This window comes from Mytilus galloprovincialis, chromosome 3, assembly GCF_965363235.1.
Source record: "Mytilus galloprovincialis chromosome 3, xbMytGall1.hap1.1, whole genome shotgun sequence".
In the NCBI taxonomy this organism is placed as follows: domain Eukaryota; kingdom Metazoa; phylum Mollusca; class Bivalvia; order Mytilida; family Mytilidae; genus Mytilus; species Mytilus galloprovincialis.
Window position 1 is genome coordinate 45224993 of NC_134840.1, and position 15899 is coordinate 45240891.

The 15899-nt window shown below is 35.9% G+C and overlaps 1 protein-coding gene across 8 annotated transcripts; it reads right to left on the bottom strand.

Annotated features, from left to right (window-relative positions):
* Positions 1-375: 375 nt before the first annotated feature.
* On the bottom strand, positions 376-7950 carry LOC143068084 (membrane progestin receptor alpha-like). 8 transcript variants are annotated; one of them, XM_076241852.1, is made up of 3 exons: positions 7865-7950; positions 4932-4972; positions 376-2092 (listed from the first exon to the last, which is right to left on the bottom strand). In XM_076241852.1, the coding sequence occupies exon 3, from the start codon at positions 2084-2086 to the stop codon at positions 1064-1066; it is 1023 nt and encodes a 340-aa protein (XP_076097967.1). In that variant the 5' UTR covers positions 2087-2092; positions 4932-4972; positions 7865-7950; the 3' UTR covers positions 376-1063. The 8 variants fall into 8 exon arrangements, with proteins under 8 accessions (XP_076097967.1, XP_076097963.1, XP_076097960.1 ...); XM_076241848.1 differs by having other exon boundaries at positions 4892-4972; positions 7865-7883; XM_076241845.1 differs by lacking the exon at positions 7865-7950 and adding an exon at positions 7454-7570 and having other exon boundaries at positions 4892-4972.
* Between the last annotated feature and the right edge of the window lie 7949 nt (positions 7951-15899).

The window sequence follows — 15899 nt, forward strand, 5'->3', positions numbered from 1 at the left end:
TTTAATTCAAAGTCTGGATTATAATTTTTTTTTATATCTTAGGCCAAGTTTTCACATTGGTCTAAATCGGGGTCCAAAATTAAACTTTATTTGATTTTTAACGAAGAAGCAATATGTAGGGTTCTTTGGTGTGCCGAATCTGACCATGTATTCAGAATCCAGATTTTAGGCCCCATTATCTATTAATTCATTGGTTTACATTGAGGTCCAAAATTTAACTTTAAAAAGTTAAATTTGATAGTATCAAAAATCTAATTCTTTCGGTACTTTGATATGCTGAATCTAACCATGTTTTAAGAATTTATCTAAAAGACATATTTGTTCTTTGCTGGCTTCACATTGAACTTTCGTAACATTGAAAAGGTATATACATAGTTGTTTCCTGCACATTTTTATTAACAATTGCGCAAAAACATGATCAAACTAACATAGATGCATTAACTGTCAATTTCATTTTCACCGATTTGACTCAAATACTCATAATTGATTTATAACATACTAAAACGTATATCAAAATTCTTAAAACAATTTACGATGCATGGATTCGATAATATCTATTAACATTTCGTCTACTTTATTTAAGTCTAGACGCCATCTTATTAATCACAGAGGTTACTATCGAAGACTGTCGATGGTCATATAACCCGATATAAACAAAAATAGAAAAAGAAATAGAAAGCGAACACGTCGTGCTTTTAGATTTTGCTAGATCTGTTTGATTTCCCATTAAAAGGTTAAACCTATATCAATCACCGTTTTTACCTGTATTAGAATGAGATTTTTATGGATCAAATCAGTCAACCAAATAGTTTACTTTTTTTACACTTTCAATATTGACAAGGCAAATATATATATAAAAACCCGTTTAAAAATATAAACTGAAACACAAGGAAGCGAAAGAAAAAAACACCTTTAAAAATAGAAAAACAGCAAGTAAGCTTATATGTCTGTTAACTGCATTGTCTTGCTCGATAAACACATTTCTATATGAAGTGTTATAAGGTCAAACAGTCGTTTTGGAAGCTGTTGAAGATTAATCTAGCACCACCGACTAAATACTAATCTAGCTGGATTTAGTCGATTTGACTGGAATCATCTTTCGCATAGACTGCATCACAACAATCTGAACAATTATCAACATAATTGTAGAAAATATCAAGTGTGGGAGATCAGGATCACCGTGAGCGGCGTGACCTGTGTGTATTTCGTGATATATTCCATTGAATTGTGCGCATTGGCAAATGGTCGAGAGCACGTGGAATATCTGGTGTCCTTGTCCAAGAATATCGAATTTTCCTGGGCTCAAAACCTCCGGAAGATGACTGGCAAAGAAAAAGGCTTGAAGCGCAAAGAGAATATAACAACGTGTTAGGTGATTTAAAGATGAAAGACTACATGTCTCATCCATATAGCATTTAATGTATCTTGGTCCCATTGGTATCGTTAGCATTATCGCATGACCAGCCATGGCAGTCACCATTATCAATTTCCTGTTCCTATTGTGGGTATCACAACCGTAGTAAACCTTGGCGAAGCACATAGCAGAGTAATTGAATAATGAATAAAACCATAAAATTGGAAAGTAGTATTGTTCAATAGCATAGTATGTCTCTCGGTCAGAGCATATGTAAAATGCCATGACGCCTGTTCCGTACGCGTATAGTGCAGCGCCGATATAGTCAATCATAAATGCGTTGTAATGCCAAATTTCTGACTTGGAATGCAAAAGATGTACACAAGAACTGACAAAGCAAGCGATTAGAACACAACATCCTAGAACTAACATAGCCCATGAATGTTTATTATTCCAGAAATCAAGTTTTTCGTAATATTCTGCCATTGTAAACCAAATGACAAAGAAACCAACAATATGTGTCCAAACGTTGACGGTCTCATTGTGAATTTGAAAAAGACTGATGAGATAATACCGGAATGGTTGGTGAGGTTTTCTGTAACCGTTGATAACACCTGGTTCCCTGAACAGCTGTGGGACATCAGAATCCTTTACCGTAGGCTGTAGTCCCAGCTGGACTGTCTCTGAGAAAACTCTCCTCACACGGTCGGAAAGTCCTTGGAAACTTTCCATAACAATCTGCAAAGAAATGTCGGTAGTATGTTAATAAAACAAGACTAAGTATATAGAATCATATACACAGACACTTGGCTAACATTCAATTCGAATTTGTTATTCGCATTTCCTGTCTGTCTGTATCAGGTTTTTTTCTCCATAAAGGTGAGAAGTAACCAGGAGTATTATATTGTCCCATCTATGCAACACGAATGTGTATCATCGCAACAGACATTATGTGATGTGGAGAAAGAGAGGGAAGAATAAAAACATGGTATAATTCTATATACTTAGTCTTGTTTTATTAACATACTACCGACATTTCTTTGCAGATTGTTATGGAAAGTTTCCAAGGACTTTCCGACCGTGTGAGGAGAGTTTTCTCAGAGACAGTCCAGCTGGGAAAAAAATGTCGGTAGTATGTTAATAAAACAAGACTAAGTATATAGAATTATACCATGTTTTTATTCTTCCCTCTCTTTCTCCACGTCACATAATGTCTGTTGCGATGATACACATTCGTGTTGCATAGATGGGACAATATTTTACAACTTCTGGTTACTTCTCACCTTTATGGAGAAAAAAAAACCTGATACAGACAGACAGGAAATGCGAATAACAAATTCGAATTGAATGTTAGCCAAGTGTCTGTCAAAGGGACAGCAAACCGGATAAACTAAATATCCAAATGATGACTGTGGACAAATTTGGTTAAATTTGGGCCAGCAGTTTCAGAGGAGAAGTTTTCAGTAAAAGTCAACGATGACGGACGCTAAGTGATGAGAAAAGCTCACCATACCTTTTAGGCCAGGTGAGATAAAAAATAATTAATTCTGGGTGAACAATTGCCCAAACAACTGTTTCTGTGTGTCAATCAGTTCTTAGGAACAACTGTTTCTGTGTGTCAATCAGTTCTTAGGAACAACTGTTTCTGTGTGTCAATCAGTTCTTAGGAACAACTGTTTCTGTGTGTCAATCAGTTCTTAGGAACAACTGTTTCTGTGTGTCAATCAGTTCTTAGGAACAACTGTTTCTGTGTGTCAATCAGTTCTTATGAACAACTGTTTCTGTGTGTCAATCAGTTCTTAGGAACAACTGTTTCTGTGTGTAAATCAGTCCTAGTCCCACTAGACCACGATCGCACCACGCTCACCGCGATCTAAATTAAATTCGCTTCTACAACGATCCCGCTACGATTATAACACGTTCTCACCGCGCTTATTCTGCGACCTTACTACGCTTATCAAGATCTTTCTACGCTCATCACGTTCTCACTACGACCATACCACGAGTTATCCGATTGCAACACGATCTTACCACGCTTCTACTGCGATTATAGCACGTTCTTACCACGATTACACTACGTTCAAACCGCGATCTTACTACGCTCTCAGCAATAACATCAACATCGTGTTCCATATCAATACAGTATCATTCCTTCAGTTCTATTTCTGATTAATACGTAGATTTCTCGAAAAAAATACAGGCATGCCACCAAAATCTACTAGAACACGTGGGCGTGCTGTTAGGGTTGATGTAAAGGCAAATGGAGCTCTGATAGTAAGGAATCTTGATCAAGTAGAGATGTCGGACCGACCAATCCGACCTAAATTACAACCTATTGCTGGTCCATAAAGCTGAAATGACGATATTTTAGTGAACGATAGCAGATATGAAACAGATGTGTCAATAGATATAGGAAGATGTGGTATGAGTGCCAATGAGACAACTCTCAATCCAAGTAACAATTTTAAGAGTAACAATCATAGGCCAAGATACGGCCTTCAACACGGAGCCTTGGCTTACACCGAACAGCAAGATATAAAAGGCCCCAAAAATTACTAGTGTAAAACCATTAAAACGGGAAAACCAACGGTCTAATCTATATGAAAACAAGAAGCATGGTTGCGCCGTTAGAGAAAATGGACAAGAAGTCCCAATTACATACAGACAAACAAAACCTGGAGAGAATTAATATATTTTATGGGAAAATGATAATGAGAATAATGGTCGTAGTATGAACGTAGTCAGGTCGTAAGAAGAGCGTGATGAGGACAGCAAGGGCGTGCTAGAATCGTACTATGGTCGTGAACAGCGTGGTATAGTCGTAGTGGAAGCGAAGTTTGGTCGAGGTGAGAACGTGATGGTCGTAGTGAGGTCGTAACAACGTCGCAATGAGATCGTAGCGCAGTTTCTCCGAATAGAATCACGCTTTCGCTACGCTCTCACTACGATGGTACAGCGACCTTTGCGATCTTACTACGCTTCTACTACGACCTGATTTCGCCACGACCGCACCACGATTGTTTTGAACATGTTCAAAGTTTGCCACGCTCATCACGATCTTGAAGACCTCACCACGACCGTGATACGACCTTAGTGCGATCTACACGATCGTACTACGATCATTAAAATTTTCATTTTTTTCACAGAGCGTAGTGCGATCGTGGCCTAGTGGGACTGGGGTAGGAACAATTGTTTCTGTGTGTCAATCAGTTCTTAGGAATGTTTCTATGAATATTAAGGTTTGAGCATTCCTGATGAAGAAAAAAATCATAATATTGCTTCGAAAACATGAAATTTGTGATATTTTCAATTTTTGGCCTTTTTCAGGCTTCATTTAATTTCGATATAAATTACTTATAAAGATTACCAGAGACATATATACACATGTGTATATATGTCTCTGAGATTACACATCAATCTTACAATCGGATAGTTATTTTACAAATCCTAAAGCTCCATTTAGAAAATATTTCTGTTTGATTTTTGTTTGCGTGGTCAGATCAAATTCAGAACTTCCGTCTGTACAGAACAACTTACTTTTCTCTATTGTTACGATATTAACTTTTAATAAACATACAGCTATGTTCTGTCTCTTCGTACTTGACGGTTCTGTGTTACCTAAATATATAAATAGAAAACAATAGAAATAAATGTAAAATTGAATATTTGTCATCTTTATACGTATAGTTATATTTTATTTTTATCGCAGTTTTACCCATACTTTTGTTTTAGTCGTTAGACGCAATTTTTAAACTAGGTGTATTTAACAGACTTACATTTCTTTAAAATCTAATTTATATTAGTCCGTTTAATTTATCAAGTTTTCAAGATAAAAACATGAGATTTTTTTATCATTTCCTTTTTTTTTTATTATTTCTTTTTTTTTTACATTGTGTGATTGAGCTGTTTTATATGTATATAACAGTGTCTCATAAGTCTTTTTAGGCTGGGTGTTGATCTTTTTTTATGTGATTGTACTTGTGTAAATATTTAATATTTTACTATTGTGTAAGATCAATACGTGACACTTTAATAAAATAAATTTATCTAATTTATCTTACAATTGACACTGTCACAGTGGTCAATATTGTCACAGTTCCGCCAGGTCTTTTTTGGTGTGTTGATAGTGCTATCATGTGACAGCAAACTAACAACTTCCAATAAATGCCTACAAAATTTCGGTACTCCTAAAAATAAGTCGGTTTTCTGGTTTAGCAAAAACGCTGGATGCAGAATATTTGATCTATATCTATTTATCATTTTAATCAATATATTCTTGTTATTGTCTTCTTTTATGAGACAACTACCCACTAATGTTCAAATAAGTTATGTATGTTAGCAATTATATGCAATATATACATATATATTATACATATATATATATATGTCATTTAATATTTGATGCATTTGTAATATATAATTTCCTTTTAATTTAAAAGTAGGATACTTTGATAAACCGATTGAAAAACACATAAACACACAAGCAATCGGCTAGGGGAAAATCTAATCATATACAAACACATACATATATCTATATCTATATAGTTTGGTGAATAGTTTCTGGTACCAGAGCATTTCTACGTTGTTAGTTACAGGTTGTTTCTCAAAAAAGTTAAAGTACATTGTCACTGGTAACGTACCATTGCATACGTGTGGTTGTAATACCATGAAAAGAAGGAGGCGTGGGTTAGATAGAAGTTTGAATATAATACTGAATATAAAAATAAAGAGAAGTGGTATGATTGCCAATGAGAAAATTCTATATCAAAGGACCAAAGGACGATAACCAACGACGACCACTTAACTTGCCGTTTTCTAGACTTTTGACAGCCACACACAGCATACAAAATGACAAAAAAAAATGTAACTACTTTTAAGTTCGAATATAGTTTTGTCATTGTTAGTGTATTTATTTTTTTAACTTTCAAGTCTTATTTTCTTGATTTCGAATCGATTACGTGTCGGGGTCATATTCTGTAAAGCTCAAAGTGAAAACAGAGGAATATAAATGTATGGTTTTGAAAAGTGAGAACTGGAAAAGAAGTAAAATATAGATTCCTCTTAAACCTTGATAAATGTATTTGCGTGTAGTGCAGTCTTGTACTAATACAGCAAATACATCACAAATGTTATAGAGAATAACATATATGTATCATATTTTGATATAATCCGTCATTCTTAATAGGCTTATATATATATATATATATATATATATATATATATATATATATAATGCACTATAAAAACGTAAAATTTTCTTTCCAAATATGTTGTAATCTAATTCTTAATCCAAGCTTCATTCAAACGTAGAAGTATTTTGAAGCGTATCATAACTTACCTTCTGAAGGCCATTTACATTTTGTTTGAGATTGTTTACATGTTAAAAATATTAACATATAAATATAATTGATTGGGATGAGTCACAAAACGGATTTTACTATACAGTCGGCGAAATAATAATAAATGTAAAACATATAAATCCTAGCAATATGTTACCTCAGAATGTATAAAAAGATCCATTTTAATCGATATACATATACCATTGTATATCAGTGCTTATTTTAAATTTATACCTTGACTGAAAAACTGAAAAACGAACATATTATACATTTGTACATTTCGAGCGAGTATGTATAATGGTACAATAAGTTGCTGTAAAAATATCGAATAGTCTCTTACTATCGCTATGTGCTAGGCAATGTGTCAGGTTAGAATTTACCGACTACAGGCCATATAGCTTTATGTACTACTACATCCGGCTACAACTATATGTAAACTGAATAAAGTCTAGTAACCTTTGCACTGCTTAAAACCTCTAGTTTTTAAAACAATTTACCTAAAATCTGTTATGAGATATATATTATTCCCACATAATCCTCATTAAAAATAGAGATCGTTTTTTCTCCATTTAATTCATTCAAATATTTTCAGTTTCTTACATGAAACCTCGTGAGCATGAAATAGTTATTTCATTGTTAATTCAATTTTGAAGGATTTTTGTTTCCTTGTGAGACAATTTTAGATAATATACAAATATTGTTTATTAAAGTACTTTAAAATTTGAACAAATTGAGAAATAAGTAAAATTTAAGAACTTACCTGGTCATGCTGATATCACAGAAGAATGAAAAGAAAGTTAATTGCGCCGTCGTATCTACGCAAACAATGTCAATGCTATTTATATTTCTTCTAAAAAATTCGAACTTACGACGGTTTGACCTACATTTATATTAACATGTTGTTATTGATAAATACCAACACATTTTTATGTAATATTGTAATGTATGTGAGACTTAAACTATTTACCCCTCCCATATTCTCATCATGATAGTCAGTTTCTCGTCTCTTATTTAATTTTGTTTTATTTTAGCTGTAACTTGGAACTATGGTGGTAATTATCTTTGGAGATTTCCTTTCAAAATTGACAACAATTTCAAAAGTTTTCATTTGCGACCTCTATATATATATATGTATAGTGCAATATTGCATGCTCTAATCACACCTACATACCTTTTGCTTTAAAACTTATATCCTGGAAAGTACAGACACTCTCAGTCACTTCTTTCTCTGAACAGCTGTCAACTAAACTATATGGTAGAGTCTAAAATCAAGATATATTAAATATTTGGTATTAACGTTTATAATTCTCTTGGTGCATTTGGTGACCTATTTATTGATCAGAATAGAAATCTTAAGAATTAACTGTCTGTTGAAAGCCAAGGATGTATAAGAACCGAAACAGGTGAAGAGCTATAGAACCAAAGTTGCCTGAACAAGAATATGCGTAAGGGGTTCAAAGGAACCCTGTATCTCGCCTCTGATCACTGCTGCCAGTATTAAAGTGTTAATAAAAGTGTTTATAAATTTGTTGACGTAAAAAAATGAGTCCATTTATCAGTACAATACAGAATTTTAACAAAAATTCAAACTTTTTCCAGGTCATGGAACTCGTCCGGTGTTTTCTTAGGTTATACCTAAATGCCTTTTAAATTTATTTAGCGAATTTCGTTCAATTGAGGATCTTCAAGATAATTTCTGCATTCACAGCTTTAAAACCTTTTATAAATATTTAAGTGGTTTGTAGTTATTTTTTTCAGTTCAATTCAATTCTATGTCAAACCTTTATGGAATTTTAGGAAATTAAACAGAAGCTTTTTAACTTTATGACCAAAATAAAGAATCCAAGGCAAAATTTTGAAAACTTAAAAAAAATAATTCTCCATTTGATTAATTGATTTATGACAAGTTAGTTCTTTTTTTTAAATATTTAACAAGTAGATTTTTTGCGGGTCTGTTACACAAAAATTAATTTGTCAAACTTTTATATAACTTTTCATTATACTTTGGTAGAAGCTTTTTATGATAACGTCTGCGGTAATAGACCAACTTAGTAAAGCCTCAATCATATGTTGCCCGTCATGTTAGGTATCTGTTTTGTCAATTCTGGAAATTCTGAAAAAATCTAATTATCTAATCCGGCCACAATCATATATTATAGAATTAAAATAAAAACAGATATCACAATCTCACATGACGGGCAAATTATGATTGAATTTATCTGGGTTTGATCTTTTAATACACTTCAGCATTTGGTCCAGAATGGAAACATAGTGTGTCACTCTCTCTCTCGGGGGTCCGTAGGTGGCATGTCTAGATTCCTACCCATATCCAATATACCATAATTTTCATTGACATTCCAAATGGGCTTCCCATCATAACGATCGACACAGATTGCAGGACGTTAGCTATAGTATACATTGTTAATTTGTTCTCGTCCTGAACATATATGAAACATTTGTCACTGGAGTATAGAACAAGCAGCTTTTGATTTGTCATTAGTATATATAAGTAATGAAGAAATGTCTGTGAAGTTTTTCGAAAATGATAGGAATAACAAGCTTTTAATGTGTTATAGTAGTCTCAGTAATAATTCATTAATTTGCAAACCTTGCAAATTAATGAATTATTACTGAGACTACTATAACACGTTAAAAGCTTGTTATTCCTATCATTTTCGAAAAACTTCACAGACATTTCTTCATTACTTTTCTCAGTAATAATTCATTAATTTGCAAACCTTGCAAATTAATGAATTATTACTGAGACTACTATAACACGTTAAAAGCTTGTTATTCCTATCATTTTCGAAAAACTTCACAGACATTTCTTCATTACTTTTGTCAGTCGCTATTAAAATGTAATTTATCCGCAATATATCATCAAGTGGAATTGTATTAAATACTAGTATACAATTCCGGCTTTGTATCACGAAGGCCTATATTGATATGGACTCCGTGAACCTGTTCTACGACGTAAATAGAATCATTTTCATTACAGTATGGACAAGACCATTTCTTGGCGCGCTCAGGTTATCAATTGACTTCAGCCCTTCGTCTGTAACGCCCACTTTTTATATCGTACGTGTTATAGACATTTAAACTGTGGGGTTGCCAAGATTAAAAACGCCACACAAATAAAAAGAATATCGTAATAACTAGCAGAGAACTAAACGTTGAGTGTTGTTTTAAATCGTGAAAAAGAATGTTATTCCAATTCTTGAACCAATGCATACATACTCCATCAACTTAGTCTTCTGTGCACGATTTTATCATTTTTTTCGCATAAATTTCGTATAATAGTCATTTTTTTTCAATCGGTCAGTGTTGTTGTGAGAATATGGCAGGTAATTAAAGTTCGTGTTTTGAAGCTTAAGTTTAACGATTGTTTCCCGTTTGTCAACAATCAACGAAAAAGCATGGATACTGAGCTCGTGTTTAACATGTACAATCAGATATAAGCTTATTTCAGTGACAGATCCATGCGTATTGCGATCACCGGATTTCGGATTTTTACGAGACGGGTTACGCGAAGGTCACTTCGCAAGTTTCATATGACTTCTTCTTTAGTCGTACTTGACTCTTCTATACTATTTAAATCCCCTTGATTGGAAAGCCTCTGACAGACTGAGTGAGCGTAAAACCAATAGCCGATCATAAACAAGTTAAACGGTAAATGATTCAGTAGTATGATCAACATAAGGTGTTTACTGTAATCACTAGCAAGCCGGCAACACTGAGGTTGTGAGTTCGAACCCCACTCGTGCGGATTGATCACCAATCTCTCATTCTTGTTGCTCGTTTTGTGCAAACTTGTCATGCGCAAAATATGTATGTTATTATGTGTAAAAATATCTTTCTTTGTACCATTAACTTGGTTTTATAAGAAACTAGAACACACCCGCGAAATCGCGGGCATTCAGAGCGTAGTTTAAAGTATCAGTATGTAAAGTGTTGTTGGAAGAATGTTGTTAAATACAGAATGACTGGAGAATTTCAGCAAAAGTATCATAAGTCATAGGTTATTGGGGACAGGAAAATGTTTTTTTACCCTCCACCTTTATTTCCAAAGTTCCCAATTTTTGGTTTTCTATCAATTTCAATATGAACATACATTTAGTATGTTATGAACATTTATTTAAGTAAGCAATCTAATTAAAAACCGATCTCTCATCGCTCCTGTTTCTGATATGTCGCGACATATCAGAAACAGGAGCGATGAGAGATCGGATTTTAATTAGATTGTTAAGTAAGGAGCCTGTAATTCAGTGGTTGTCGTTTGTTTATGTGTTACATATTTGTTTTACGTTCATTTTTTGTACATAAATAAGGCCGCTAGTTTTCTCGTTTGCATTGTTTTACATTGTCATTTCGGGGCCTTTTGAAGCTGAGTATGCGGTATTGGCTTTGCTCTTTGTTGAAGGCCGTACGGTAACCTATAATTGTTAATTTCTGTGTCATTTTGGTCTCTTGTGGAGCGTTGTCTCAACATGGCAATCATACCACATCTTCTTTTTTTTTGTAATCAATGAATTTTGTAAAAGATTTAATGACTGGAGAATTTCAGAAAAAGTATCAAAAGTTCACATGAATAATTTTAGAGCTTATCTGTACTGGCCTGACCAGTGAGTGTAACCAAGACGACTGGGTTTAAGTAAAGATAAAACAATCAGGAGCTGATTTTTATTTCACTACCAATCCAAATGGTGAAAAACTGAAAATACAAATATAAATACAATTTTACAATGTGTTCAATGATAATTAAAGTCCATTAAAAATACGGATAAAAGGTTCGTAGAAATATAAAGCTGTTAAGGTTCTTTGTAATTATAAACGGATGAATATTCCTGAACACGTCGGGTTCTGTCTTGGATTAAATTGTGTTATTGCAGATACGTACAGTTTGAACGGTTAAATGTTCATAGTTTCTTTATAACATATGAAAATATATTAAAACAGTTTGTCGCTGATGTGAATACATAATTTGTAATGTTTTGAAAGTAACTCACGCTGTGGTTAGCCACGAATTGTTCTTTTGGACAACGTGTCCGCTGAATGTTCTTTGCAGTTGTGCACACGACTCGCTGAGCAGTTTTCTCATTACAAGAAAGGGGAAAGTAACGCGGATTCCTACACTGTCCTTTATAAAACTCCTAAAACTGGCGCACATAAAGAGATGTACGGAATGAAACGTTAACAATATAAAATGATGATCACATGAAGAATAAATGATGAATGAGTTACAGAATACTCCCCGTCTGAGGTCTATTTGACATCACTATTCCATTATCGAAAACAAATAAAATGTTAAATATATAACAACGGTACAAATATTCACTAAGAAGTAGTCCAACGGGAGGCTGGGTATTTCACAGCTTCTATCCTAGATATGGCGGTGTTTCCGACGAGATCGCGGCGATCTAAGATCCAACTCCATGGCTGTAGTTCTGATGGAAGAATCTCCTTTCGACACGGATATGCGATCTAACGAGGACGTCTTGCGAGACGGATGCTTTCCTTGACGTTTACGGCGTACAGTAGACCATCCGGTACCATGTTCCTTTTCTCTGTGACTTAAGTTGGAATTGGTTATTCTGCTTTCCTCTTGTCCTTGAGTATTTAAAGGCGAATTGAAGCTTTCCATGGGAATTGAATGTTTACGGATGTACTTTTCTTTGTCGGCATTCACTTTTGGTGGCGTTGCTTCCGAAGTGAACTTTTCGGCTTCTGCAAATCTGACGATTGAAGTCGCTGATTTCATTTTCGGTTGCCCATGTAAACGGGGATAAAGTTTAGACGAATCAGTTTGAATTTCATTTGACTGGGTGTTGGTTTTATTACACTCAGGTAATTTTTTTGTATGTGGTTTCACAACACTGCAAGTTGGATTTGTTTCCTTTTTAGTGAGTTCAAGGTGAACATGTTGCTTATCGGAGCGTATTTCTCCAACGATAATCCAACCCAGGTTTAACTTTTGCGCAAATGGAGCCTTTGGTGGTCCTAGACGTTGATCAAGGACATGATGTGCCTCTATAAGGTCTCTTCCAATGAGCAATAGGATTTTGCATTTTCCATCAATCGGGAGGATATGATTTTGTAGTTCTTGCAAGTGTTGAAATTGCAATATATCCTCAGGTGTAGCAATTTCGTTCCGATTATTGGGAATGTTATCGCATTCAATCAGTTCAGGCAGATTGAATCTAGTATTGTCTTGTACAGACTTCACGACAAAGCCGTTTCCTCGTTTACCGGAAGTAACCTTGCTGCCGGAGCATGTTGATAACAAATAATCTTTTGTTTCTGCTTGTACGTTGAATAGGCTGAAGAATTCAGGAGCCACGAGAGACCGGTTGCTTTGGTCGTCAATAATTGCATACATGCGAATTACTTTGTCCTGATTATCTTTGTGAAAGACATTCACAGGAAGTATCTTGGCACAAGATTTAATGCTGTTGCCGTCTTTGGAGATATCTGTGCAAGTTGAACTAACAGAGGTTAGCTTGGTTTCAGCTAACTCAAGTTGCTCCCCGCCGTCGACTGATCTAGGCGGTGAAGGCGGTGCACCTTTGGTTTGGTACACTCGATTAGTGTGTAATGCGGTGGTGTGTTGTTTACTTCCGCATTCATTGCAACTGATACTCGCGTTGCAATCACGACTTCTGTGCATAGTCGAATCACAGCATTTGTAGCAAAGATTGTTTTGCCTCAACAGTTCCTTGCGTTCCTCTATAGTTTTGGCTCGGAATGCTCGGCATTCATTCAAGGTATGCTTTGTATTGTGTATGATACACAGACCTTGTTGTTGACTGCTGTCTTCAGTTTGCTGTTCAACAGCCGTCTTATGGACGTTGACTTTAGAGTACGTCTGAGGTGTGAACCTTGGCGTAGCGTCTTTTGTATTTGGTGTTACCTTTGAACCAAATATGAACCCAGGATCGTTCTTAATTTTGCTCATTTCCCTGATGAAGGCAGAGAATTCTGTAAAAGGTGGAAAGGCAACTTCATATTTAGACTTGTATCTTGAAGCCCTTGTTATCCACTTTTCTTGGAGTCCGTATGGTAGTTTTTCCACAATAGGATTTACCCCCTTTGACGAGTCGAAGTAAGCTAGCAAACATCCCAGCTTGGGATTTTCTTTGTGATACTCTATTTCTGAGATAATGTCTGACAAATCGTAAAGGAGTGAGTTGTCTTTATTTGTCAGTGTTGGAAAGTTGTCAAGTTTGTTGACGAGAGACGTCTGCAACATTATTGGAGCACCATATCGATCGTTCAGTCTTTCCCATAATCTGTGTAGGCCTCTTGTTGGGTTGTTGGCATTTGATGCCCTTATACTCATGGCATGTTTACCTGACTCTGGTCCAAGCCATTTAATAAGTAGGTCTATCTGTTCTGAGTCTGAAACTTGTAGTTCGTCTATGACATTTTTAAAACTGGCTTTCCATGTATGAAATGATTCTGCCTGGTCGTTAAAGCTTGTTAGCCGGGAGAACAGCAAGTCCTTGCGAAGGAGAAATCTGGTTATCTCTAACGTAGGATTGTTTTGCTGCAGGTGTGCAGAAGGGGTCTCTTCTATTATAACTCCTTGTCTTAGGTGTGAGACAGGGATCTCTTCTATAATGCCTTGATTTTGCTGTGAGACAGGGATCTTTGCTGAAACGCCCTGTTTTCCTATTCCAGTTACTGTTCCCAGATCTGGGAATACATTAACATCTGGTGACTTAGCACGTGTAGGCAAGACCTCAGGTGTTTGTGGTGGCAAGTTCAGTGCCACAGATGGCACGAACGCTGGTGCTTCATGTCTCAGCTCAATTTTAACAGGAATTTGTTCTTTCTTTTGAGGTCCTGTTACTTCCTTTACAACAGTTGATACAGGAAGTTTATTGACGAAATCTTGCACACGCTGGAGCGGGTCTTCCTTTTCGGCAGGGAGATCGCTAACCGCTTGGCTGTCATCGTATTCCAGGATACGAGCCTCGGCTTCAGCGGCTGCAGCTTCTCTCTGTGCTTCAAGAAGGTTAAATTTGGCTTTCAGCTCGGCTTTTCCCCGGTTTACTCGTGCAACTTCTTGTTGCATTTGAGCCTTTCTGCGCAAAGCCTCTTGTTTACGTTGAGCGACTTCTTGCTCCATTTCTGCCTGTTTACGACTGGCTTCCTGTTCCATTTCATTTTGTCTGAACAGGGCTTGTTCTTCTAACATTGCTTCCTGTTGTAGGATAAGGGCATGTTTTTCGACAAATGCTATCTTAGACTTTGCAGCCTCTGCCTTGGCTCGCTTTCTCCGTGCCAGGCTTGACATGTCTGACACGTTAGAGCTACCGCTGTGCGAGCTTTTCTTACCCTTTGAGGTCTTTGTTCTAGTGGATTTAGCCTGTGTTAGGGCGAGGCGATGCTCGTGTAAAGTCTCAATTGCCAGTTCGACTTTAGACAATCGGATATCCGTTGAGAATTTGCACGTATCAATGTCTTGAAGGCTGTCTAATGTTTTTGTATTTTTCAGAAATGTCAAGTACTCGTCTGTGAGCCTGCGATACTTAGTACAAGCTTGTACGATTTTATCTTGTGCTGTTAACAATTGCTGGAGGTCGTTGGGAGGCTTGGTCGTTTCTAATAACTGAGAGTCTAGGTTTGACCAAAGGGCCTCCAAGTCGTGATAGAACTTGTCACGTTTTTCTATAAAGGCTCCCTGTCCCTTTTCGGTAAGTTCACGCACTCGCCTAGTTTCGGCATTTTCATCTACATTTGTTGTTTTAGACGGATTTTGTAATAATTCTAGATCTGGGACATTTCCCTCTGGGGGCTGAACCTCTTCTTGCTGTTCTGCGTGACTGGGATCCATGATGTAAGTTGGCAATGTTTGTTCAACGTTGTTGGTTTGCTGCCGAGTACACACAAGATATGTAGTCCACTGTCAGTGTAAAGGTATGTAAGTATGTACGTTGCTACGTTGTCGTTGAAACTACGTTGTTGGTCTGTTGACTGTCGTGGAGTGGCGTACGTTATCCAAGAAAAACAACAGGCAAGTTGTAGCTTTTTCACTGTACTGGCCTGACCAGTGAGTGTAACCAAGACGACTGGGTTTAAGTAAAGATAAAACAATCAGGAGCTGATTTTTATTTCACTACCAATCCAAATGGTGAAAAACTGAAAATACAAATATAAATACAATTTTACAATGTGTTCAATGATAATTAAAGTCCATTAAAAAT